Source organism: Solenopsis invicta, chromosome 11 (genome assembly GCF_016802725.1).
Source record: "Solenopsis invicta isolate M01_SB chromosome 11, UNIL_Sinv_3.0, whole genome shotgun sequence".
Classification (NCBI taxonomy): Eukaryota; Metazoa; Arthropoda; class Insecta; order Hymenoptera; family Formicidae; genus Solenopsis; species Solenopsis invicta.
Genome location: NC_052674.1, coordinates 4,527,425 through 4,552,639, shown reverse-complemented (window position 1 = coordinate 4,552,639; position 25,215 = coordinate 4,527,425). Strand labels below are relative to the sequence as shown.

At 32.8% G+C, this 25,215-nt stretch overlaps 3 protein-coding genes across 4 annotated transcripts; all 3 read right to left on the bottom strand.

Annotated features, from left to right (window-relative positions):
- Positions 1-9,948: 9,948 nt before the first annotated feature.
- LOC105194688 lies at positions 9,949-12,308 on the bottom strand. Its single transcript, XM_026130820.2, has 6 exons — positions 12,037-12,308; positions 11,850-11,922; positions 11,540-11,727; positions 11,339-11,414; positions 11,170-11,266; positions 9,949-10,370 (listed from the first exon to the last, which is right to left on the bottom strand). The coding sequence occupies exons 1-6, from the start codon at positions 12,268-12,270 to the stop codon at positions 10,307-10,309; spliced, it is 732 nt and encodes a 243-aa protein (XP_025986605.2). The 5' UTR covers positions 12,271-12,308; the 3' UTR covers positions 9,949-10,306.
- Positions 12,309-14,025: 1,717 nt separating this feature from the next.
- Positions 14,026-15,647, bottom strand: LOC105194687 (SIFamide-related peptide). 2 transcript variants are annotated; one of them, XM_011159743.3, is made up of 3 exons: positions 15,564-15,647; positions 14,854-15,007; positions 14,026-14,367 (listed from the first exon to the last, which is right to left on the bottom strand). In XM_011159743.3, the coding sequence occupies exons 2-3, from the start codon at positions 14,981-14,983 to the stop codon at positions 14,276-14,278; spliced, it is 222 nt and encodes a 73-aa protein (XP_011158045.1). In that variant the 5' UTR covers positions 14,984-15,007; positions 15,564-15,647; the 3' UTR covers positions 14,026-14,275. The 2 variants fall into 2 exon arrangements, with proteins under 2 accessions (XP_011158045.1, XP_011158046.1); XM_011159744.3 differs by lacking the exon at positions 15,564-15,647 and adding an exon at positions 15,196-15,285.
- A 3,020-nt stretch (positions 15,648-18,667) lies between these two features.
- LOC105194686 lies at positions 18,668-20,567 on the bottom strand. The gene is made up of 2 exons (XM_011159742.3): positions 20,370-20,567; positions 18,668-19,949 (listed from the first exon to the last, which is right to left on the bottom strand). The coding sequence occupies exon 2, from the start codon at positions 19,947-19,949 to the stop codon at positions 18,966-18,968; it is 984 nt and encodes a 327-aa protein (XP_011158044.1). The 5' UTR covers positions 20,370-20,567; the 3' UTR covers positions 18,668-18,965.
- Positions 20,568-25,215: the final 4,648 nt, after the last annotated feature.

Here is a 25,215-nt window from a genome sequence, read left to right as displayed (position 1 = left end):
TGTATAATAATGTAAGATAAAAACGTTCAGGTTCCGTGTGCTTTTTATCTTTGCTTAATTTTATTGGCGTAGTTAAGAATTAAACCCTTGTTTAGGATAATAACATTAACTGTTATAATACACGTTTTTTTTCAAAAAATTATTTTGTAAAATTTTACTTTATTCTAATAATAATAAAAGTTTGAGCTTTTTTTTATATACTTGTATGTCTATATCTACACGGCACTCATGGTGTATAGCTCACACAGCGCCCACCTGAATGAACAGTCCAACTTTCGACGCACAGGTAGCTGCGAAAACCGTCAAAAGTTGTCATAAACTACCACGAAAGGAAGCATCGTACGGCAAATAATGACGGCGCGAGACAAGCGAGTCCCTTAACGAGCGAGTAACCGACCCCCTGAGATAGGATCGCGAGTGCTATGTGATGATCCCGAATGGATTTAGCACCCAATAAAAATGTGTAAATATTTGATGCAAAAAACGTCTCTCCCCCTCTCCGAAGGCCATCTCGATCCAGGGGCCACCCTTGACGGGATCCGAGCCACCACCGCGCGGGTCAACCGGTCCCCGATTCTTCGCGGCGGCCTATCTTTGTAGTCCGACCTATCCTCGTTTGTGAAACAAGCCGGCTTACAGGTACGCGAGACAAAGACCCCGTGTAGCTCGGTGATGGGTATTTAGGGATTCGGTTATAATTGCTTTCGAGGTTTCCGAGCCGGTGATATCCTATGCTCCACGCCGCTGTCCACGCGGCTTCGTTACGCTTGTTCGGCAAAGATGAATCGTTGTTACCGAATAGAAGGTACCGAAAGGTTGTCAGGTAGGACACACAAAGGAAGAAACTTGCAGATATCATATATTTGAATGCTATTTTCATCATCTAAGATTTATTAATATTGATTTCTGGTATACATAATTCTTCTCTGTAAAAAAAGTTCTTGTATTATATAATTGACTCATTTGTGTGATGTGATGCGGTTTTACTGACGTACACAACATTCTCTTATTTTTTTTTCCTCTCTTTACTTTTAAAGCACGCAAATAATGGAACTGCTGTCTCCCACTCCTATCAATATAAGAATAAAACTTTTCTGTAAAGATTATGATAAAATTGATTTTTATGCCTTGCAGTCAAATAATTTCAATGTAATATGTTTTTAAAAAAAATTTGTTTTATAAAAAACTGTCGATGCAATAATACAGTTGATTGATACTGTTGCTCAAAATTTTATCAGATTGAAATTTTTTGGTCACAGTCGATTTGTTTCGAAAGTAGTCAAGTATTACAAATTAGCCTAATTTTCGTAGCCCTGCTTCGCCTCTTATGAAACGTTGTACCTTGTTTCCTCTTACGAGCGCCAGGCGCCAACGTTTCACGCCTCCTCAACGGCCGTCGTTCATCTTTTTTTCATTCTTTTGGCCACATAGTCGTGATCGCCTATTCTCTGTAATTCTGTGAGCATTGTTGTTCCTCGCTTTGTAAAGCAATTGTTGCAAAAAAAATTGTGATGTAAAAATTAATTTTACAATTATTTAAAGTCATATTTTTTGTAAACAAATTAATAAATAAAAATCCAAGTATAGTGAATAAGTGTAATATTCTTATCAAGTTTCACAATCAACTTTTGTTAGTTTTAATTCCAAGCCGACTAATATTTATTATCCCTCTGTTTCAACATGCATTTATGTTAAAATAAATATGTTCGGCTTTATGAAACGATACATGTTTGGTGTTGGCGTTAAAATATGTACCTATCTCGGAACCGGCTAGCCAAAGTATCGGACACTATGTTAATAAAAATATCGCGCGCTGGCGAAACAAATTATCTTTCTTAATATATAGCTTCGCATTGGTTTACTGTCTTCGCCCGCGTTATCTTTTTCTCTCCTGTTTGGCACTCGTTCGAGTCGAGTTTCTCTCTCTCTCCCTCTTTCTTTTTCCTCACCTATCCGCTTCGGTGCAAGTCATTCCAGAATAATTTATAACCCGAAGGATCGGCTAAACGGACCGACTAACTTAACTAAATGCCGTGCTAATTTCATTTAACGCCCGTGCCTATGTCTCGTATTCTGGCCACAGGAAGTTGTTTATCGAGTGGCCCGTGTACCTGTGTGGGCCAGGCACTTCTTTTGCATTGACTGCTATTTACGTTTTGATCAGTGGTTTCACAAGTGTGACATTTTCCTTGTTTTTATCTCCTTTTCAACCAGTTACGTTAACCTCCTTTACATAATTGAACATTTGCACCTTTTGGTATTTGCATATAAGCATATACAGATAATTATGCTTAAACAATTTAGACATTTAATTAAAATTTTTTTTATTTTAATACAACTTGAAAAAAGTTTTATTTTATAATCAAGACGGTAATCGTCTATCACCTATGAAATTTGCTTATTTTTTGCAAAGTGCTGCAAAGCAGTCAAACTTTTCTCTTTAATATCTATTTGGTTCAAAAAAACCCCACTGTTGGCGTGAAGATAGTACTCTCGAGGTCTACAATCTCTTCATTCCTTTTTGGGCGGGTCTTTTGCGGAGACTTAGTGCCACTTCTCACGAGAAGCGGGAGGAAAAAAGGCGCAGTCGATAGTTCCTTTCGCCACAGCAATGTAAACCGATTCAATGGCCTCGTTAATGTATAGTTTTATCGATTTGGGCACAGCATAAATTCCATAAGATGACGTTTTTCTCTTCTTCTTTTCAAAGAAACATCACAGAAACGTGCGATTTGACACTCAGATGCGCTTCGGGAAATTACGACAGTACCTCCCAAAGAGAGTCAGCGATATTAAGAGATTAGTTCGGCTACCGCTCTGTTCTCTAAAGAATTTATGAATCGATTAATAGGGCGATTATTTTAACGATAATGTCTCGTGTTTAGAAAATATAGATATTTTGGCGTTTTATGATTCCTTCCTAAGCAGGGACGATTTATTATTTCCGAAAAAGTAATGAAACCAGAAGAAAATTTGTGGCTATAATTTTATCTTTATAATTTAAACATAAAACAATAATATATAATTATTTAGTAAAATAAAAAATAATATTTAACTTTAAAAAGTGGACAAGCTAACTCTCCGAGTAGTGGTTTAAATTGAATCCGAAGAAAGACGAACTTTCTCACTGAAAATCCGAAATTGATGGCATAAATCGACAGTAAACTCTAAGAGGATCCCAACGCTAAATTGCCCCACCGCCCTCTTCGAAATAATCACTCTTGAGAAAAGGGACCGACTTTCGAAGATTCTTCCTTTTTTTTTTCCCCTCGAAGGAAACGTCATCTTCGGAGCCGTTTCCTGTCGACGACTAATGCGCCGAGTCAGGCGCCGCGTTGCTTTCTTCCATTCATGTTTTTCACGGGACGATTAATTGCCAACGCTTGATAATATCAGTACGGTAGCGTCTTTTTGACGCTACTCATTCTCAAGGCCATTTCTAGAGTAAAAAAAACAGCTGCAGAGGAAGAGCAAGAAAATTGGAAGAACGAAAAAATTTTCAAGTTCTTTTAATCTTTTACGAAAATTATAGGAATATTAATAATAAAAAATTGCCATAATATATTTCTAGAGTAAATATTTCTTATCTTACAATATTTACATATTCAATATTTATTTTGTAAAATATTATGTATTATTCTTACGACTTGCATATTTAAATGTTATGAACGTTACTTGACTACGCAAAGGCATTTCTGCTTGATAATAAATTTATAAATATTATTTGATTACCACTGGTTTGTAGAATTCAAATATTGGTATCATAAGGAAAGAAAGGGTGCATTCACATTTCGATAAAAGTATAAACGGTGCAAGTACTGACAACGGAGAGAACAAGATCGACCGTACCAACAGTAGCAGAGATATCTTTCGACTCCGTTGCAACTAACTGAGGAGGCTTTATCTCAGCAAGGTGAATAAAGGACGGTGATTGCTTCTTTTCCTTTTTCCCGTTCTCTCATCGAGTTTCTGCTCCTCCCCCCCATTCTCTCTCACTCTTTCTCTCTCTCTCTCTCTCTCTTTCTCTCTTTCAACAGGACATCGCGCATCTTCGCCGTCATTACACGGCATGACAAGGCGCCTCTGTTCGTGCTCCTCAACTTCTCGCCACTTTTTCTGCTCCCTATTCTCGCACCATCTCTTCACACGCTTCTGGACGCGTTACGCGTCCGAAGGGAAGACAACAGCCGAGATGCACAATGATTGTCGCGGATGACGCCTTGTATACGAAACGGCGACCTTCCGACCTTTCTTACGCATCTCCATTGTTGGAATCAATCGATGAGCCGCTAGGAGTCTCGAGAGACTTCAAACTGTTCGGACATGTCTGCATGACCCTCGAAATGTTGACGTTACGCATCGTCCGATCTCTATGCTTTTATATTTGATCTTCCAATAAAGTTGCATACACGATTATGTATATGAGATAACGTTACCTTATGTAATAATTTTAATGAAAGTTGGAGGTTTTTGTACAAAATCATATTGGATATTTTGTGAAAAGTATTTATTCTAAAGTACCTTGCAATTTACTGTTTTCTGTATCTAGAGCAATCAGTTGATTGAATTATCACGAGAGTCAGACCCGGGCAGCTGTCTCTTATCATGACGCATAGACAATTACAAGTCGAGGATCATGCCGTGCGGTTGGGTCAGTTCGACTTTCATGGAAGTCTATCCGAGAGGAAGTTGGCATGGCAGTCCTGTGGGTTTACGAGGTCCACACTTGTGCACTAATTGATCCGCGGCTGCCCGTCTGTTCTACCTGCGTGGATGAGAGGGCGGCACGCGGACGGAGGGACGGACAAACGGATACACGCAGGAGTGGAAGCTCGAGTCTACGGTCGAAGCCAAGTACCAGGAACTGGGTCCTGGCTTGCTGGCTGGCTGGCTGGCAACACACGACCACGTAGAGCGATTACATGCTTCGGAAGAGGCGCCAGTTTCTCTTCCATCCTTTTCCTTCTTTTCTTGTAGTTTTCTCGTATTCCCAATTCGAAGAAATGGGACTTTCGGCGGAAATAAAATTCTCATTCAAGAGAAGTCGGGACTCGTAAATTTTCAAGTTGATGATTGCCACGTGATCTAACGATGAATGAGCTTGAAATCTTTCCATTCATTCGTACAATGTACACGAAATTGCAGGAAACTTAGTATCTTTAGAATTAGATCTTTCATCACTTTGCCATATCAGATTACATAATAATAAATTGACATCCTTTCTTAGTTGATACAGCGAATGGTTACTAAAAGTGCTACGATCAAAAGTTACAGCGAGCAGAACGTTTCCGCCGCGCCGTCGCCGCGGTTTCTGCGCGTGGCACTCAGCTTTTTTTCTTTGTTCCTCCGTAGGCATCCGGACGGACGAGATGGAAGAAACGGGAAGGAAATATAGAGAATAAGGGAAAATGCAGAAAAAGAGAGACGGAGACCCGCGGGTCGGCAAACGCCAACAAGTTGGCTGTAATAAGTCGCCCTGATCGGACGGTGGTCTCTCTCTTTTCTCTTTCTCCCTCCTCTCTCTCTTTCTCTCTCTCTTTTTCTCTCTCTCTCGCGGAGTCATGAGTCGAGAAGAGTGAATCCGTTGCATGCCACAAATTGGCTCAAATATTTACGCAATTGGCATGATAACCGCATTACGTGATTATGTACGGTTGTTGCGCGCGATCCCGATGCTCACCCTCTCGTCCCATCATCAGCACCCTCCGCCACCTCTCTCCTCTCCTCCGTGCCTCTCGCGGCCCACTTCCACCTCCCCCATGACCTCCCGTATAAACGGCAAATCAGGGTTATTAAACGACCGTTCGCGGGACACGCATTGTTCGCGCTGGCCATGCAACTTCCGCCTCGAAGACCTTCCTGCTAGCTTCGTCCCTTGCTCCGCGCTGTTTTTCCGCCTGTACTCGCTTCTTCGCGGTAAATACTTTTTTTTTTTGCTTACGAGATAGCCCGTGTTGCAATGTTCTTTTCAAAGACAAACAGTCGATTGCCGAGATTGTGTTTGACATTCACTTTTGCATTATTATAATAATACACATAGGGGAGGATAAAGATTTTTGGGTATTAGAAGTAAAATAATCAATTGCTGCGTAAACCAGAAGATTTACTTTCGAATACTGGTCAGTTGTTAATTTTTTAAAATTAATGTTACAATTATCGATAAAATTTATTTATTATTCATTGCGAGCAATTGAGCTTTTAGTAATTACGTGATATATTGCATTACCACATATAAATTAACTTTATTCCTACTGAATAATATAATACCGTTTTCTACTTAAAATTAACATTTTAGGCTCTGCAACAATACATTGTCTTTACAAATACGATTATGTGACGGGATGAGAGAGTAGCTACAACATTCGCTTGCCACCTATAACGATTGTGCTTTTAACATGTCATTTTCATTCCCGAACGGTGCAAAACATCAAGGTCGAAATGTAATAATCGGTCATTTGCATAGATTACTAAATACCACTGGAAAATAATCTACTCATGCAACATTGTACAGACTGCTGATCGGACTAAAGTCGACGGTGACTTGCAGGAACATTTCCACGTGATATTTTTAATTTCGCAAAAGATGTGATCAAACGACGCACGCGTTAACCATGCGACGTGTTCACTACGTATCACAATAATGAAAATATGTAAATCACCGATTCAAAGTTGGATCCAAGGCATGCGTAACTGTATTGAATAAAACAGTTGAGCCATGATATTAATAATCATGAAGAATTAAATACAAAGCTGAGTTTAACGAAGTACAATTATTTATAGTGGGAATAAATTACATAATTGCAATCTACTGAAATCATTTATTATAGCGTGATTCAAGTTGTAATCAGCAGGTTTTCGCTAAAATGGTAAGAACTCCGTGAAAGCTACCAATATACTTCACACCTCTATCATCCCCGCCAATCGTGGCGGCTGCCCCTAGGCTAAGTTTTGTTGGGTGATTTCGCTTCGGCGGTCGCTTCTTCGAAAATACAGTTACTTCAGCCGTCGATCTAGCGTCGATCCGTTACGTAACACTCCATGGAAACGTTCGCTCGTGTCGGTTCGGGTCGGCACGGAGCGCGCGTTACGTGCGGTTTCCGTAAATTGCTACGTGCGAACCCGGCCGAACCGCGTCGCTCACGATGTACATACTCGTCGACGTGACGGCGAGTTGGTATCCTTAAGATGCGATCCCGTGAAAAAAGGCGCCCCTCGCGCACAAGTTGCGCAGCACGCCGCGCCGCGGGGGAAAGCGACTGCGGAAAAATCAGCGCACGGAAACCGCACGTGGCAGAGAAAACGTTTCGTGCGCGTGCGAGTTATGCATTCGCGCGCGATTACTATGCAAAGAGTACCTAGAGAAAAATCGGAAATGCGTGAGGATGTTTCGCCGAAGAGATCGTGCTCGATCTCGCGTACAAGTACATTCAGCGCGCAATAAGTAATTAGCTGAATTAAATCATGCGCATAATAATTATTTGCAAAGTTTGCACCGGTTTGTGGTAGCAATCTTAAGGGATATTGATGCGCGCGGATTTTAATTGCAATCCGGCCGAGAGGGATCACTTGGAGAATTATACATCTATTAAAAGCTAATTATTGCTATTGAGTAACGCTCCATCGTGTATTATAGAAGAAAATATCAATGCAAAGGTCATTGCGTACAGGAATTCATTTTTTTTAGCATTATTTTTTTATTGTTGCTATTATTTAATTTAAAAAATGGAAGTTTTTCTTATATGTAAGTTGTACAGGTTGATAAAACTTTATTCAGAGAAAAATTATTCATGGAAAAATAATCTGCATCTTTTTACAATCGAGTAACTACTACCTTTAGATAATCGAACCTATATACTTGTATCAAATCACAAAACTATTGTAGTTAAGAGCTATACTTATCTTAAAAAGTAAACAGAGCTATACGTGTGCAGTTATATTTAACTAAAAAAAGTGAAGCTATAGGTTATATACTTATGTCCCTTGCATTCGAGACTTCTCTTAATTCATCGGTCTATAGAAGTTGATTTATACAACGCAAATAAAAATTGTTGAATGTCAAAATACATTTTAATCATTGAATATATGTATACAGTTGAAATAACTTATAAAATGTATGATGGATGTAAAGAAGAAAGATTCTTTCTTCCCGTAACCACGTTGGGATTTAGGTCACCATGGCAAGAGAGTGAATCGCTTCGCGGTTACCGTATAATGAATTAAAATTACTAGTTACGGCAACGGGACATAAACACAAAGCATCGCTTTAAAGGGAAGAATTATTGTAATTACAACAATTTATTGTTACGGGGTACAGTCAATGGCGCAGAATGCTTGCGTTCTGTGGATCGATGGCGCTACCTAGTGATGTCTTCTTCAGACATGTACTTCAAATGGCCTAACTGGCGACATCTTGAGTTCCAACCTGGGACACTCTACAAATTTCCACATCAATATTTTACTTTAAAATAAAAGAACATATTTCGATATTATAAATTATAAACAACTAATTACATTACTTATATTTACGTTTGCGATATTATTATTGAGTTTATTTTTAAAATAAAATAAAAAGTTTTGAAGAATTAATTGTCAAAATGTAAATAAAAAAATTTTTAAAATGTGGACATTAAATTAAAAAAAATTATAAAAAATTTATATACGTGTTTCAACATAAATTGTTTTTTTAATAACAGAGAGCTTTAAAAAATGATGAACATTTCTAGAAGAGTCCTTTTGACCTGCAGAAGCTGAAGCTACTAATCTTCACATGATACAAGAATCGCAAGGAGTTTTATCGACGGCGAGAAACACGAGAAATATTTATTTAGTGTGATTTGACACTAAAACAATTTTTTACCATCGTTTGAATATCTCATGTTCAATATTGATCTATAGGATTTTTCTCATGATAATCGTTTGTAATAAAAAAATTTTTTAATAAATATTTCTCTTTTTCTTTTATAAATATTTCTCTGTTTCTAATAAAAAAAATACGCAATTGTAATGACCATAGGGAATCACACGTTTATTATGCTCAAAAACTATATTTTATTAATAGATATCCTATCATATTTATCTGTCATTGCACATTGCTCATCAGTATTTCATACATATTAAATGACGTCTCGCAGTGTTACGTGCTGCGTCTTAAAGCTATTTGTTGGGAAATATAAAATTGAGAACAAAATTTACGTTTTGCGTATATAGTCTTGCTATCAATTTCCATGCTTTCCTTTCTTTTATTGCATCAGTTTTCATGCATGCTCTCGGTAATGTCATTGGGTATTATTATTGTCGCATAAGACTGACTGAGGGATTCACATATGCAATTTTAGCAAACAGCAGTCGCGTCATGCATTGAAAAAGTCTTATACATACTGCCAGTTTGAATGTACCGGCAATTTTTTCTATAAGTCGTGAAAATTACAGATGTCTGTACAAATACAGTGTAAAGGATTAAACGACACATATAAACGGACGGAAGGGGCGAGAGAAAATTATTTTCTCTATAATTTTTGCAACCTGTTTCTATCTTACAATTACAATTTTGTCGTTAATATATATCAATCGAAAACGTCTTTTTATTTATTTTTTTTTAGAATTAATTTTTAAACTTTATTCTACTTTATTATTTATTTATTAATAATTGTTTATAATTAATTATGATAAATGAGTAACGCATATAGAAATAATAGTTGCAATCATAAAATTTACAAAAATCTTAATACTAATCTGATATAAATTTTATCGGTAAACAAATTATAAAATTAAAAATATTAAATACATCGTCAATCATGTTTTTTTTTTAATGCGATGTTAGTGATATATAAAATAATAAGTACAATTTACGTATGTTTTGGCAATAATTAAAATAAAAAAAAAATATTACTCAAGACATTGATTTAGGATATTATATAGGAACATGAGGAGAAGAAATGAATATTTTTAAATTTTATTGTCTTTGGATAAATATTTGAACATCGATAATAACAGTCAGTAAAATTGTTTAATTATGAAATGTACAATATTAGGAACCTGCATTCTACACAAAATTATTTCCTACTATATTTCCTACCAATTGTCAGATTTTGCTAATACATCGTATATTATTGTCACAAAATTAAGATTTAATTTTGAAGATCGATTATTTATTGAGACCTTCAAATTTGACGCTGAAAAATTTAAAGCAAAACCATTTCATATTTACGCATTTATTATTTATAATTATTTCCCGTCACCATATGACAGCATAAGCCGCATAACATTTAGCGTTTTCAAAGCGATGAAAAGAATTTTTGCGTTTTTGCTATTTTGTTTGTGTAGGTGCTGATCCAGTTCTCTTCTTTCTCTGCCACACTTCATTTTCAATACTAAATAAATTAAATAATTATTAATTGTCTATATAATATCTTATATTATCAATAACATTTAAAAATAATTATATGAAATTATAAATTGTAATAAGAAAATATTTCTAATAATCATTTTATTTTTATATAAATATAAATATCTCATATAAATATGTACATTTATATATAAAAAAATATTCGTTCTTAATAAATTATAATATTTTTTTAAATAGAGGAGAGAGAAGTTGTGAGGTAAGTGTGAGATATCATGATATCTCATATAATTCGTGTTGAATTATATGACCATCACGATTGCTGTTACGATTTTAATGGACGTTGCAATGCTTACAGCAAAGAAATGATTTTTTTAAAAAGTTATTTTTTAAGCTAAAGAAATTATATATTATAAAAAAAATTTAAACAAAATATATTTTCTAATTGTTCATGAAATCTCATTTTGTGGCACTTATTAGTATATAAGATCTACAAAGAATTATAAATTTGTGTTTCTTTTTTTATAATTAAAAGTGCCTTTTAAGACATTAGTTATTAATATGACCTTCTTGTTTTATAAACATATGTTTTTTTCCTTTTTCAGTAAATTACGAACATTCTGTATATCTGATGAACTTCTACCTATAGGGTAATCGATAGAATTTTATGGCCAACAAACTGGTGTTCATAAGAATTATTGCGTTAACATTTACTGATTGTGAGTTATTTTAACAAAGCAACGTGGCACTTCACCACCCTTTCTTTCCTCTATTAAATTAAATTAGAAAATAAACTGTTTTCTTTTATATAATGCCATACAACTTACTCATCGTTGGCATCCCTTGAATATCCAGCTAATGCCCGCCACAATTCTCTCGGACCTTCAATCGCCAGGGGAAAATTTTGCCAGGTCCATTCCTCAACTGACAAAGAAAAGGATTATAAAAAATTATTACAAAAAAATATATATATATATAACAAACATATTTTTTTACCTTTAGGATATTCTATGCGCCTTTTAGTCAAATCAGAATAAGTTTCCTGTTCGTCTTGCGATGTAGGATTGATTGACTTGAAACATGCAATTTAGGAATTATTTACAATTATTATATATGAGATAGAGAAAGAGAGAGAAATTTGTAAAATAATATAAAAGAATTACTATAATAGTTATAACAATTACAATAAGTAGATACCTGTGGATTGCTTCTGCCAATTCGAGGTATATGCTTTTCGGCTTTGTAAAAGAAGTCTTCAAATCTTCCGCTTCGACCTACTCTTGGCAGGGTAGGTATTTTGGCAATCTTCAAGAAGAATGCGGGTACTTCATCCGCTCTTGTGATATTCTGACAGACCAACAACGTGACAATTCCAATAAGAAAAGCTGAACAGAATTAATGTTTAACATTTAATTAGATAGAGTATTCTAATTATATTTAAATAAGCACTGAACATACATCATCTTTGTAAATTTGTAACAATATGTAAAAATAGGAATTAACTTGCCATTGAAGAAGACACCTCCGATCCGACGAGTACAAGTCGTTTGCAGCATCATCTCGAAGAAATGGTTTAGTACCTGCAATAAATCGAACGTAGTTCAGTTTATAAGAGCAACTTCACCCTTTGAGTAGCACATCACACCGACAAGTTTCAAAATTGAACGTAGCAATTATTTCGGAGTTGAACGAACATGTGTCAATAGACGTGGCATTCTCGATCGCGATCGACACGTAAGTGACTGCCATAGAAATCTGCCGATTCCCGCGGGAAGGATGCGCGTCTCGCGGGCGTTCGGCGAACACTGAGCGATTTTTCGCGTACGTACGGCTTCTTCCATTACCGCGAAGAGTGGACCGGAGTGCTCGAGGATTGTGGGCGAAGGTGAATTGACGAGAAGTTTGCACGTCGTGAAACCCCATCGCATTTGAATCACACTGTTTGCCCTCCTGTTCGCGTAACACGCATAGGAATATTCAGCCGCGCGCTCGCACAAGTAAAATGCATTCTGTAGAATTCATGCGACGTAGGATGTTACAGAAAATGTTTGAAACGTATCGCTATGCAATCGCATGGGTAGAAGTAAATAAAGAATTTCCGAAATCACCAATGCGTGATCGATAGCGTATTCGGTGTGAAATTTGAAGTTTTATGCAAATATAAACTTAACCTACCTGTTCTATTCGAATTTATTACACATTTGATCACGTCAATTGAATCAATATGATTAAAAAATAAAATGTAAAAAATTTGGAAAGAGATTTTACATTATCAGATTGGTCATCAAAGAGTTAAAGAAAAGCTTTTAAGTAAAATATTAGTAAAAAAAAAAAATAAAATAGATTTTTTAATTTAATAAAATACATTAAAATTAAATATTTATAATTTAATAAAATATATTTTGGATCAAATACATCCAAATAGAATAGCAAAGTTAACTTTTTCAATAAAAAATTGAAAAAACAGTGCTGAAAATTAAATTACAGAACGATCTCAAGATCTTGAACATAACATTTTTTAAATAACTATTTTAATTAATATATAATATTAATAATTAGTTACAAATTACGAATAAAAACGTTTATTGTAACCACAGCTAGCAAACCCATTTGTTTTAAAATTCCGTAAAGAGCACATATTACATGCAGAAATATCATATTTGCTCTTTTATCTGGAAATCGTGAGGAAAATATTTGTTATTCCAATTTCATGTCACAGAGATGTAATGTTGAGAACAGCAAATCTTTTTTAAAAAAGTTTGATAAAAAGATAGACTTTGAATAGAATTATTATAATATAATAACGAGTAATATCCCTTACCTGGAGATAAGCTGAATGCAATGAACTTAATTCCACCAGGTTCAACGAATTTATACTTGATTAAAGAGTAATTAAATATTTAGTTCACGTACATCTTGTAAATTAACACCAATGTGTTAGTCTTTAACGGTATCGAGAATAAATTTCTCGGTTGCCTTTTATCAGCGGAAGATTAATCGTCCTCAATGAAGTGCTTCGTAATTTAATCTGACATAAATTCTTAACAAATTAAAAGAAAATACTTTTTTTATACTACATTTTAATATACAATACGTATCGATTTATTGCGAAATATGATTATTATTGTTATTAATGAAAAATAAAATCTAATATTCTAACAACAAATTTTTCTTATTAACATGATTTTATTATCAATTAAAGTATCAGTTAAAGTTTGCAAATAATATATTTATGTATAAGTATGTATAAAACGTCTGACGTGTTTACGACGAAAATGGCGATGTTTAAAATTAAATATGTGTGTCAATACTTTTACGGTTGCTCCAAATTGCCCGTTTTTTTAGTCGTAGACAATAGACTATAACCCTTATCCAGGCAAGTAAATGGCACGTGCTTTCCATACCGAATTGCTTTTAATCTACATTTAACTGATTGTGAGTTTCAATGAACTCTTACAATTATTCAAATTACTCAAATCAAACATTTTGTTAAATATGTGCTTTACTATTTTAAATATTAGTTTGTATTGATGTATTGATGTGATTTTATTATTATATAAGTATTTAAAAAATTCTTACGAAATTATAACTAAAATAAAAATTAAACGGATAAATATTAATTAACTCTTATGTAACAAATATGAGATAGAAAAAGGAGAAGATAATTAAAATAATATAAGCGCTTGATGAAATCATAATACTTTATTTAGAATGCTTCTCATAAACAGAGCTAAATTGTGGAAGCATAAACCATTACAAATTTTATTTAGATATAAAGTTTATGATTAGACATGATGTAACGGTTATTGATAGAGGACAATGTGACGAATTTTTAAGCGCATGTTTACGAGTATTTTAATTCGGTCAGTTACATTGTTTCACGGATTGATCAGTCAGCGAAAATCGTGGATTATGTTGATAGATTTTTCATCTTTAGTTGGAATCTTGATGAGATAGCCAAGCGGTGCAGGTTTCACTGGCGACCTCACAAATAGCTGATAGAGCGCGGCTGGTAATTTCGTAATCTGAAAAGAAATACATACAATTCATTAATTATTTTTTTAGAAAATAATAGAAAACGGACTAAAAAAATCTCACGAGAATTGATTGGTGCAAAGAAATTCTGTGAGCATTTTTAGTAAAAAATATTCTAAAAACAACAAAATTTTTTTAATAACTTTGATGTAAAAAAATTATAAAACATAAAATAAAAGTTTGACGAATGAGAAATATTGATCTGAGATATTTTAACTAATTTAAAAAAAAAAATATATATATATTTTTTTTTAATTAGCTAATATATATATATATATATATATATATATATATATATATATATCATATATGTAATAAAGTTATTAATCGATATTGTTTCTAATGTACATAATCACATCTAGCACATGAAGTTGGAGTTACTCATTTGTGTAAGTGTAAGCTTTAATATTGATTTTTACTTTATAAAATTAATCTTTCTTGATTGTCTTATACAAATAATGTAAAACTGTACTTACCAGTTACAGTGCTCGATCGTTTGCCGAATATGCTACCGTTGAAGGGTGGTTTTTTGTAGCCAGCATTTGCGCTGATGACGAAAACTACCATGATAACAGCAATAGTCAGGATAAGGCGAATGGAAGCCATGTCGGCGCAGTGATTAATTTTCGTCTGAAACACAAAGTAAAGAATTTGTTAATTATTTATAACGACATTTTTTAATAATATTTTATAACTTTTATATTTTATTTTGTTGCCACATAATAAATTATTTTCGATTTTTTAATAATTGGAGGTACGTAATAAATTAAAAAAAATTTTAAATAAATAAATTCAAATATAAAACGTAAAAAGCTTACTCTCTTTTGGCCGAACAAAAAGGCTTGAGTCTCAGAAGATTATCGGTCACCGAATGTTACAAACGGCGCAAAAGCTCCGAGCTTTTATACTTGGGGAAACGATTCGAAGACAAATGTCTCTATCAAACGCAGTCGACCTACATTATTTGCAAGTAACGTCATGGGTTCGTCCAACAGAGTATTGATTTGCGCGAAATATCAAAATTCGTTATAAGTGACGATGGCCGGCTTGTGTAAGAATATAAAGTTGCTCTATGAAATTGAAAAGTTATTGAAATCAGAAATATTTTGTTATGTGAGAAGCTAAATTCACACTCAAGAATTTACAAAAATTAAATTGCAATTAATGTAAAATATAATGTTTTTACCTGAATAAGTGGAATGTATCCGAGAGAAGGATGGTACTCGACTGATGCTTCTTCGGTGGCTGAATCGGCTTTTATAAGAGCCTATGCAAGGATGTATTGTGGAAAAGATAATAAGCTATCAGAAAGTGTAATGTAATGAAGACCATCCTGATTGCTTTTTACTTCAGGGAAATAAAGATAGCTCCACTCTCATCACCTAGACCATGTATCGAAAATCGTAATAAACTGTTAACAACAGTTTAAGATTAATATTGATTTGATTTTTATTAAATACTGTTTTTGTTAAACAATCGTAATATAATATTAAAATACGTTACTGTAATACATATTAGTAGATTCAAATTGTATGATTTTATTGTAAGATATTTAAAGAGTATGTTCATTAATATAATAATTCTCTCGTAACTTAATAATAGATTTTTTTCTATCTATTTCTAATATGTAATGTAAAATATAAGTTAAAGGCTTAATAAAGGAATAATAGAATACAAAGTTTTTTTTATTCAGTTTAAATTATTATTTAAAAAATTATCTTTTATGTAAAAAATTTAGATTAAAAAATTTATTTAGATTAAAAGGTTTATTGATAAGTAGTTAAATATCTTTGTCTCTCATTTAATTTTTAATATTTAATAAATATTATCAATAAATGGTATTATAAAAATGTCTATCTATTGTTGGTATAAAAATTTCTAAAAGGGACTTACCCTTCGTTGCTGACAAAGTATTATCATCAACAGGACACTTACCATCCTTGAGTACTTCAATAGTGTTGATCGATAAAAGACCTTGCTATACATTCAATATATGATACTATAATTAATATGCAATATAATTCTATTTTCAATTTATTTGTGAAACTTGTTAAAGATAATTATTTTTTAAAATTAATAATAAATTAATAATATATTACAAATTCATGTGTTATATTATCATTGTTTACTATTTCGATTTTCATTAAGAAAATAATAGTATTAAATAATAGAATTTTTTAATTCTTTGTAGTTATAAACATTGTTTTTATTATTGTGTTATTAAGCATGCACTATACATTAAATTTTTACGAAGTATATACATATATGCATATACATAATTTACACAATCTTGATATATCTAAATATAAATATAATTAAAAGGATTATGATTTAAAAGGATTTTAATTTCTTAACAATCAGTTTATTTAGCAAATCTTTTGTGATAATAATGTTTCGCTTGTCTATTGTTATATATCACATGTTACAGATTATATAATTAATAAATAGATAAATGCATGAGATAAATTCGATATTCAATATTGTATTTTTCTTTTATGATATTACAATGTATATATTAGAATATTTATATCAATATCAATGTAATTGAATGTTTATGTAATATAATATGAATATTTATATTAATATAATTATTACATATAATTATATATTCATATTAATAATTACGTTAGTATATACAAATAATTATTTATTTATATCTATTAATATATATTGATAAATACACGATGTAAGATAATAAATTATGAGAGCCAAATTTAATCACGCTCTCGATGATCGATCGATTTCCGGATACAATTATTATATGTACACAATTAAATTATATAATTATAATATTCTTCTTAGGCACTTGACAACTCTCTGTTCAATCATTGCTTTCATTCTCTTGCAAATGCAGACATAATACGCGTCTGCTGTATCAAAGAGTTTATAGAATTAAAATATGTGTAGGTTTATCGATTGATAACCGAGAGCATGATACGATTGAAAGTACATCGTATAGGCATACTAGAATCTACGTCTTATTGTCGCGTCACAACTTTTTCTTTGTCATTTGGCACGATATAAACAAATACATCGCCGATTGTTCGCTGTACGATCGACATAACTGTTATTTTACAAAATTAATAGTTTGTCGATTGAAAGCTATTTATTGATAACAATCGACGACGCATTGATGCCGACCAAGACTTATCGCACTAAACAATGAATAAACTATTTACGCATTATCACTATATAATATACTTATTATTTATATAATATCATATGAAACGGTTTCTATCGCCGAAGAGCATAATAATTTGACTACGGTATGGAAGACATGGATTTTGTTTCGCTCGCTTATTTACTTATTAAATATACTGTCTATCGTTGTACAAAAATTATTAATTGCTTTAAGTAAACTATAATTAGCGCGAGAATGCACATGCATATCGTGCGCGCATATAAATAGAATTTATTGCATAATACACATATCGCACACATCGATGTCCTGTTCACACGTTGCAAGTTTTTCGATCGAACGTTTAGTTATTATATCTATATACGCGTATATGAAACGCGTATACAGATATAATTAATTGATTTTAACGAAAAAAATACAGCAATTTTATATATGTAAATAACAAATGTGCATGTAATAATTTTATTGAATTTAATTTTTTACTCTAATCAATATTATCTATTAAACAAGAATTATTTATTTTTATTTATTGATTATGGAATGATTATTAGAATATTAAAATAAAGTACGTGCAAAACATACAGAAACATTTAAGTTTTATATTATATACAATACGATAAAAAAACAATATTTCAACGCATTATAAGACGTGTAATATTATCAAAAAGTAATAATACTTTTTTCGGAATAATATATACTCTCAGAAATAGTTAAAAATTGTGTACCAAAACCCAGATCGACGAAAATCATTGTGCTATCTCAAACGGAATAAATAACGCAGCCGTGTGAATTGGACCTGTGTAGAACTCTTAAGTCTAAAGCGATTACAATGTTTTAACATTTTAAGTGAAAAATCTTATCGTTTATGTTATAATCATTAACTCAAAGTTTCGTAATTATATTGCTGCAATTATAATAATACACATTGCTAATAATATTCACAAAACTGTTCGGTAATGATTTATTTTATTTTTATATTTTTTGTTAAACGTTTTATTTACGATTTTATCCAAACTAAAAAAAAAAAAAAAATAAAACTAAAAATTGATAGCATTAATAATACAAAGATATAAATATGTATCAAAAATAAAAGGATACGAATTCTATATGAAAAAGATACATGTACATTAAGAAAATAGAGAAAATACGAATTCGTTTCAGTATCAAATTATAATTTATTAATTTTTGTTTTAAATATCAGAATTATCACTACATAATAAATTGCCGGATCAAAAATCAACATCATTGAATAACAAATATAGGAAAGAAATTCGCATGTTTTAAATTATTTCTCTTTTTCATCTTTGATTACAAGAAACACTTATAATGAATCGACCGCAAAACGATTGACCTATGCGAGATATGTAAATTCATGCCCTTCTACGCGAACTTCTTCTGTCTGTTATTTTTTTTTTTCATCCACATAGTTCTTTCAACTGTTCATCTTATCTAACTTGGAATATACGATATAGTTTTACAGTTACAAATGCTATGATTAGGATCGGCCGCGCACAAGTTTTTACACCGCTGTATCACCTCGTAAGTGGACACATTCGGATCATTATACAACCTCTGTTCCTCATTCTCAGAATGTTCCTTTGTTTCAGAGGTATGCTTGCTAGGAATGCTCGGGTTCTCCACACATTTAATAGCTTCTTCTTCAGTCTCCTTGCTCTCCTTGTTCTCCGTATTCTCCTTGTTCGTCTTGTTCTCCTCGTTCGCATTCTCCATGTGCGTCGATTCGTTTGGTTCCTCCGAAACCCAATGCTTTTTCTTCATTACATCGTCCTTGTCTTTCTTCATTTCGCAACTTTCTGATGTTTCGATCTCATTATCAGTTGTCATCTTTTCCTGATCTACTGATCTACTTTTCTTTGTACTCGTGCCTTCAGACACTGCGGTAGTTTTGTTTCTACACTTTTCTACTAGTTCCCCGTCCGTCAGCTCTACATCTTTGAACAGTTCCTCATGGATATCGCATAGGATGAGTGTATCGAGAGGTGAAATGAGAAACGTATCTAAAATATGATTCGCCAACTGCTCTACCAAATGGTTGAGCCTCCAGCTTTCGTGTAGGCGTATCGTGTTCGGACTCAAGGGTTCAAAAGCGTCACAATAACATCCTATATTCGCTTGGAGGGACGTTCTCAGAGCAAAACAGTTAACTTCCGAAGGAATTGTCAGCTCCTTATTGCACAGTTTTAAGCAGTGGCTGGCGATAACCCACGCCTGGTGCTCGTCGCTCGATGACTGGAGCTTGCAGTTTACCTTGGGATATCGGGGAAATACGGCCGGATCCCGCTCTCGCTCGGACTCAGTCGCTGCCCCGGGATTGCAGAGCAGGGCGCAAGCGTCGGTCATGAGAGGCCTTGGTACGTTCGCGGCGCGGCCCACCATCGCCAGCAGGAACACCCAACTGAACGTAGGCGTCATCTGAAAATGATGGCTAATCAATATTCTGAAGGGGATGCGGAGCTCCGGCGTTCCGATGCCGGTTTATTGGAAGGGGTATATGGCTAAGGAGGAATTCCTGGAGTCTGACCGCGCTCCCACGTATATACTCGAGAGTGTCAGAATGGGATTCAGTAGCCACTGTGTATATAGGATAAAACATAGGATGAAGATAGATACAACAATTTAATTTAGATAATATAACTAACGTTTGTAAATGAGTACTACGCGAATCGAACACGCGATTTCAGGGTTGTATTATTTGATGAATTTCTCATTCTCTCGCACTGATTTCAAAAATACAACAAATCATGAAAAAAAAATTTATTTTACCGCTTGAAACCGTAAAATCGTAATAAAAAATATCTCTTAAATAAATAATTAATAGCGCATTTCACTAACCTTTAATATGAAAGAAACGTTTATCTTTGTTGCAAATTCCTTTTCTTAGCAAAACTATCAGAGATAAAAATCTGCGTTTGAGACGAATATCGATATCTCTTGCGGCTTATAGAATTCGTTGAAAGTGACTTTCGTCCGGAGAGGCACACATTTATGTCGACGTTCGAAATACAAGTATCTATTTCGGCACAGGACTGATGGCTTTATAAGGTTAAAGCCAAGCAGGGCTGATTTTAGCATTGGTAGTGCCTCGTGCAAATTGATATTCTTCCCTTTCTTCTTTCTCATTTCTCATATCGTTATTAATATTTTTTAATTAGTAAGAAATAAGAGAAAAAGATTTCAAGTACGGTGTTAGGATAGAATAATCTAGATATTCAGAAACTGATAGAAGTAACATTAGTCTTTGATATATATTTTATATTACTAAATTTTATATTATTTATATAAATCACAAAATTTTGAATCTGTAAAAAGTTTTGGATCTGCTTGAATTAATTAGAATAATTTTGTTTAAAACTTTTACTGCAAAAATTTTACATTTATCCTAGGCCGTTAATATTTTTAATAATGAAATTTTATAGAAAACTGAAAAAATCTATTTAAAAGTATAAATTATGAATAATTCTTAGATTATATGATAAAATTTCTTATAACTATAGGCTCAATATTGTTTTAAGTAATGTCCGTGATTAGTTTTTTCTTCAGATTAGGAAAAATTGCGAGCCTGGTGCCCCAAATTTTGTGCCCTAGTATAGAAGTATTATTCGTACAGACCTAAAACCATTACCTTCAAGTTGACTTACCCAATCAAAACAAACTGTTATTGCTCGTATACAAAGTAAATATATAAATACCGAAGGAGAAGATCGTGGCGAGTTAAATAAAGTCAGAACATAGTCGTTGGAATCGAGAATATTTCGATGAAAATTTAAATTAATTATGATTATGCGTGTAAAAATGTCAAATTATTTATATTGTATTATTAATAATTTTTGACATAACAATTATAAAAATGCTTAACATTTAAAATACTCTTTTTAACGATAAATTAAATTATGCAAATTATTACAAAATAATAGAAATATGTTTAATAAAAGTTATTATTTTTAGAAATTTCATCATTATATTTCTAGTAATCTATATAATAAAAAAAGTATTGCTATTTGAGAAGGTAATTTATTTTAATTTAGATATATTATTCACAATAACAGATTATGCTTGCATACTTTGATTTAATCATTTAAAATTAAAAACAAGAAATTTTTACTGAAACAGTCTTCGGTTAAATTGCATGAGATTGCATAGACAAGCTATACATATCAAAGTGGGTGCGGCCCATTTGACGTTACAAATATTTCGAAGAATTTTACTAATCAATGAACAAAAAATTTGCATGATAATTAATTAAAGAATACTTTACAGTGTTTGCAGCATCAAGTGAACCATACTTAATATCATTACTATTATTTGTCTGCGATTAAACAATGCAATTTGTTAAATAATACAATTAATTTACATGAAAAGTTACATTTACTTATATTTAGTTATATTTACTTTAACACAAATTTATAATCGAATCGAGATTGTAATTAATAATATTACAAGTAAGATGAATGTATTGATACAAATTTATAAAGAATTAAAAATCTGTAATTTGTTTATAAGGGATACATTTATTAATTTCTATTTTACTTAGCTTTATCTTAAATTTATTTACAAACTTTAATTAAAATGGAAAAATTTATATGTTAATAGCATATGATTGTCTAAATATTAACAGGCATACTCAATATTGTATACCTAGTACAGAAAACGTTACGAAAGTTGAATCAAATTCGGTGAAGTTTAATTCTCATTACTTCTGAGTTGTTACAATTTTTCTTATTTTAAATTATTTAAGTTAAATAATGTAAAGTGTTTCTAATAAGAATTGAGATAAAAGTAATCTTATTACACAAGTCTTATTATACAATCAAAATCTTAATTAACAATAATATTAGTTATTCATGACTTTTTATATTTAATATGTTTCCATAAATTCTTATCTTTTGGCAATATCATACTTAGTTAACAAATTTATAAATAAATAAATTATAAAGGTAAACGCGTGTGATATACAAATATTGTATTGTATATTTTGATGAGATTTGCACGTAAAATATAATAGCAAAGTGTAGCACGAGCGGTGATTAATCATAATATAGCAATTTAACTTTTGACAGGAAATAAATCCTGATGTACTTGAAGAAATCGCTGGTGATTAATTACCAAATAAATACCAAATCATATTTTCTAAAAAAAACTAATAAAAATACCTATCGAAATTTATTTACTCGTATATATTGGATAAAAATATATTACATTTAATATCCTCCTAGAAAGGAAATAAAAACAAACAACCTAGAAATATTACAGTAAGATAATGCTAGTGAATTTTTAATAGTAATGTTAGGTATGAGTTTAGAGAGACAAATCCTTTTCGGAACGTTACACAGAATGTCAGTTCAATTTAAAGTTTCTCAAGAGATGAAGAACGGTAAGATCGCCAGCATCTTCGTGGGTTGCTTTCTTATAAGAACAGAAGGTGGATGCTGGGATCGATGCTGTCTGACTGCGTGGTTCCATTAAATCGACGACCTACTGCTCTTCCTGCCAACCATGGTGAAATAACTTTGATCCACTCTTAAAACAGTCACCTCGAGTTGCTGCTTGTAGAAACTTCGTGCTAAAGCTTTTCGAGCAGCGATAATGTCTCTTCTTGCTGATACATCATGACAACTGAGCCTGCGAACAACGGCATTGTTTTAGAACCTAAATACTGTTCTTCCACTAACGGCTATAGGAATTCATAAATGGCCATTAAATTGAAATCCGATTTAATAACGATAATGTTACGATTTAGCAGAATTAATTTTATGAGTATTACAATCGGACGGTAATGTAATCCGTCGGATTGGACGTATTAAGTTAATTGGGTCATTTATTTCTTAAAGAGTTTTCAGGAAATTGAAAAATTTTGTTCCTTAATTAATATAAAATTATAATGATTCACGGTGTAATTATTATTAGAATTATTATTACAATTAATTAATTATTTTGGGGAAGAGCGATAATTTAATAACACCATGTAATATTTGCAATAATTATATTTAACAGTAATACGTGTTTTATCTCTATTGCTGCATTCATATTATTTCAGAAGAAAAGGGCAATTAGTTAGGCATATATATAGTGAAATACTTACAAACTAATTAAACTAAAATATTAATAATATTTTACAATTTTAATAAATATGTAACAATAAATTCTTTTATACTATTTATAATACATATTCTTTAATAAAAAAATATTATTTACAAATTTCTTTTGAAACTCGTAGAAATCCCGATTTCAATTTTGTTCGTGGATCACGAAACATTGACACGAATAGTACTTCGAGAATAGTAAAGTTCCCTTGGGCTGTGTGTTACAGGTTGCGTTCACATAGTGGGTTTACACGCCTACACGAGGCGCAAAATATTCCGACGTCAGTGAGAGAGGTATACTACTAGTTACGATCCTGGCCCTTTCTGGGTCTCGTCCTGTCCTCCACCTACAACGAAGGACGGAGGACGGTATTGATTAAATTCACCGACGGCCATTTTGTCCCGGCGTTCTATTGGTTGCCGTCCATTTTGTCCTTTCCACCCCCGCTAGTGTAACCATAATCGTTTCTTCCTCTTCTAGTATCGTCATCCCTGTTTACCTACCTGTTCACGTTCCTCAGCCCCGATCCACCCCCGTTGTCGGCGAAAGACGCAGGCGTCGCGACATTTTCCGCAGAAGAAATTGGACAATCAGCAATTAGATTTTTCTATGGTAGCCCGTTTCGCACTCTAATGAGCGCTCCGCTTCTGTTTTAGATGTAACTGAGAGATATTGACTTAATATTTTAACATTGTTTTTAGATTGATAAATTGATGCCGCGTTGATTACCACTTTAGATTTTAATATATAAGAAACCACAAAGTGACCTTTTGATGTCCAATTTTACTCGTAATTAATTCTTAATTAATATTAAGAAAATTGGAAAGATTAATAAAGGACAGACAACTGCTTCTCTAATAACATTATTTTATATTATTCAATAATAATATTACATTCCCCATTTGTTCAATTTTATTTTTCTTCCTTTTCAAAAGGCAATCGTAGTACAAGTGTAATACTATCATTTGATGCGACGGTAGAATGTTTAATGGGTTTAATCATTCATTAGCGTAATTTTATTTTTAAGATTATTAACGAGCTAAAGTTTCAATGTTATTTGAAACACTGGTAACATTTAACATTATATCCATTATCTTCAAATGTAAAAGGCCATATGCCATAACCACTGTACATCCGTTGGAATATTCATGCCTTGAAAGTTTAAGGACGTAAAATCCTTCAGAATAATCTTGAACTTTAATTTACCTCCACCTTTCATCACCCGTGTCGAAAGCTTGAGATTCTTGTTTCCTGAGCGCTCCTTCGTCTCAACGGCCTAAGGTAGCGAATTGAATAACACACAAACGTGTCAGTAGCGGATAGTTCCGCCACGGAAACCGCACGCGGCTAGGATAAACAAAAAGAAGCCTGGAAACATAAAAAAAAAGAAACAAGAAGAGAAATTGGCGTACTTCCTTTCCTTTACTCTCTTCTTCCCTCTGACGTCAAAAATGACGTTCGCCTCAGGATTGGTGAAATGGCGACACGCCCTGGTATCCACTAGGTTTCACCCTTCAACTCCCACCAGCCGCGACTGGACACGGCCACGCCTACGCAAAAGCACCCCCGATTGGGGAGGGTGGCTGCGTAGGTTGCG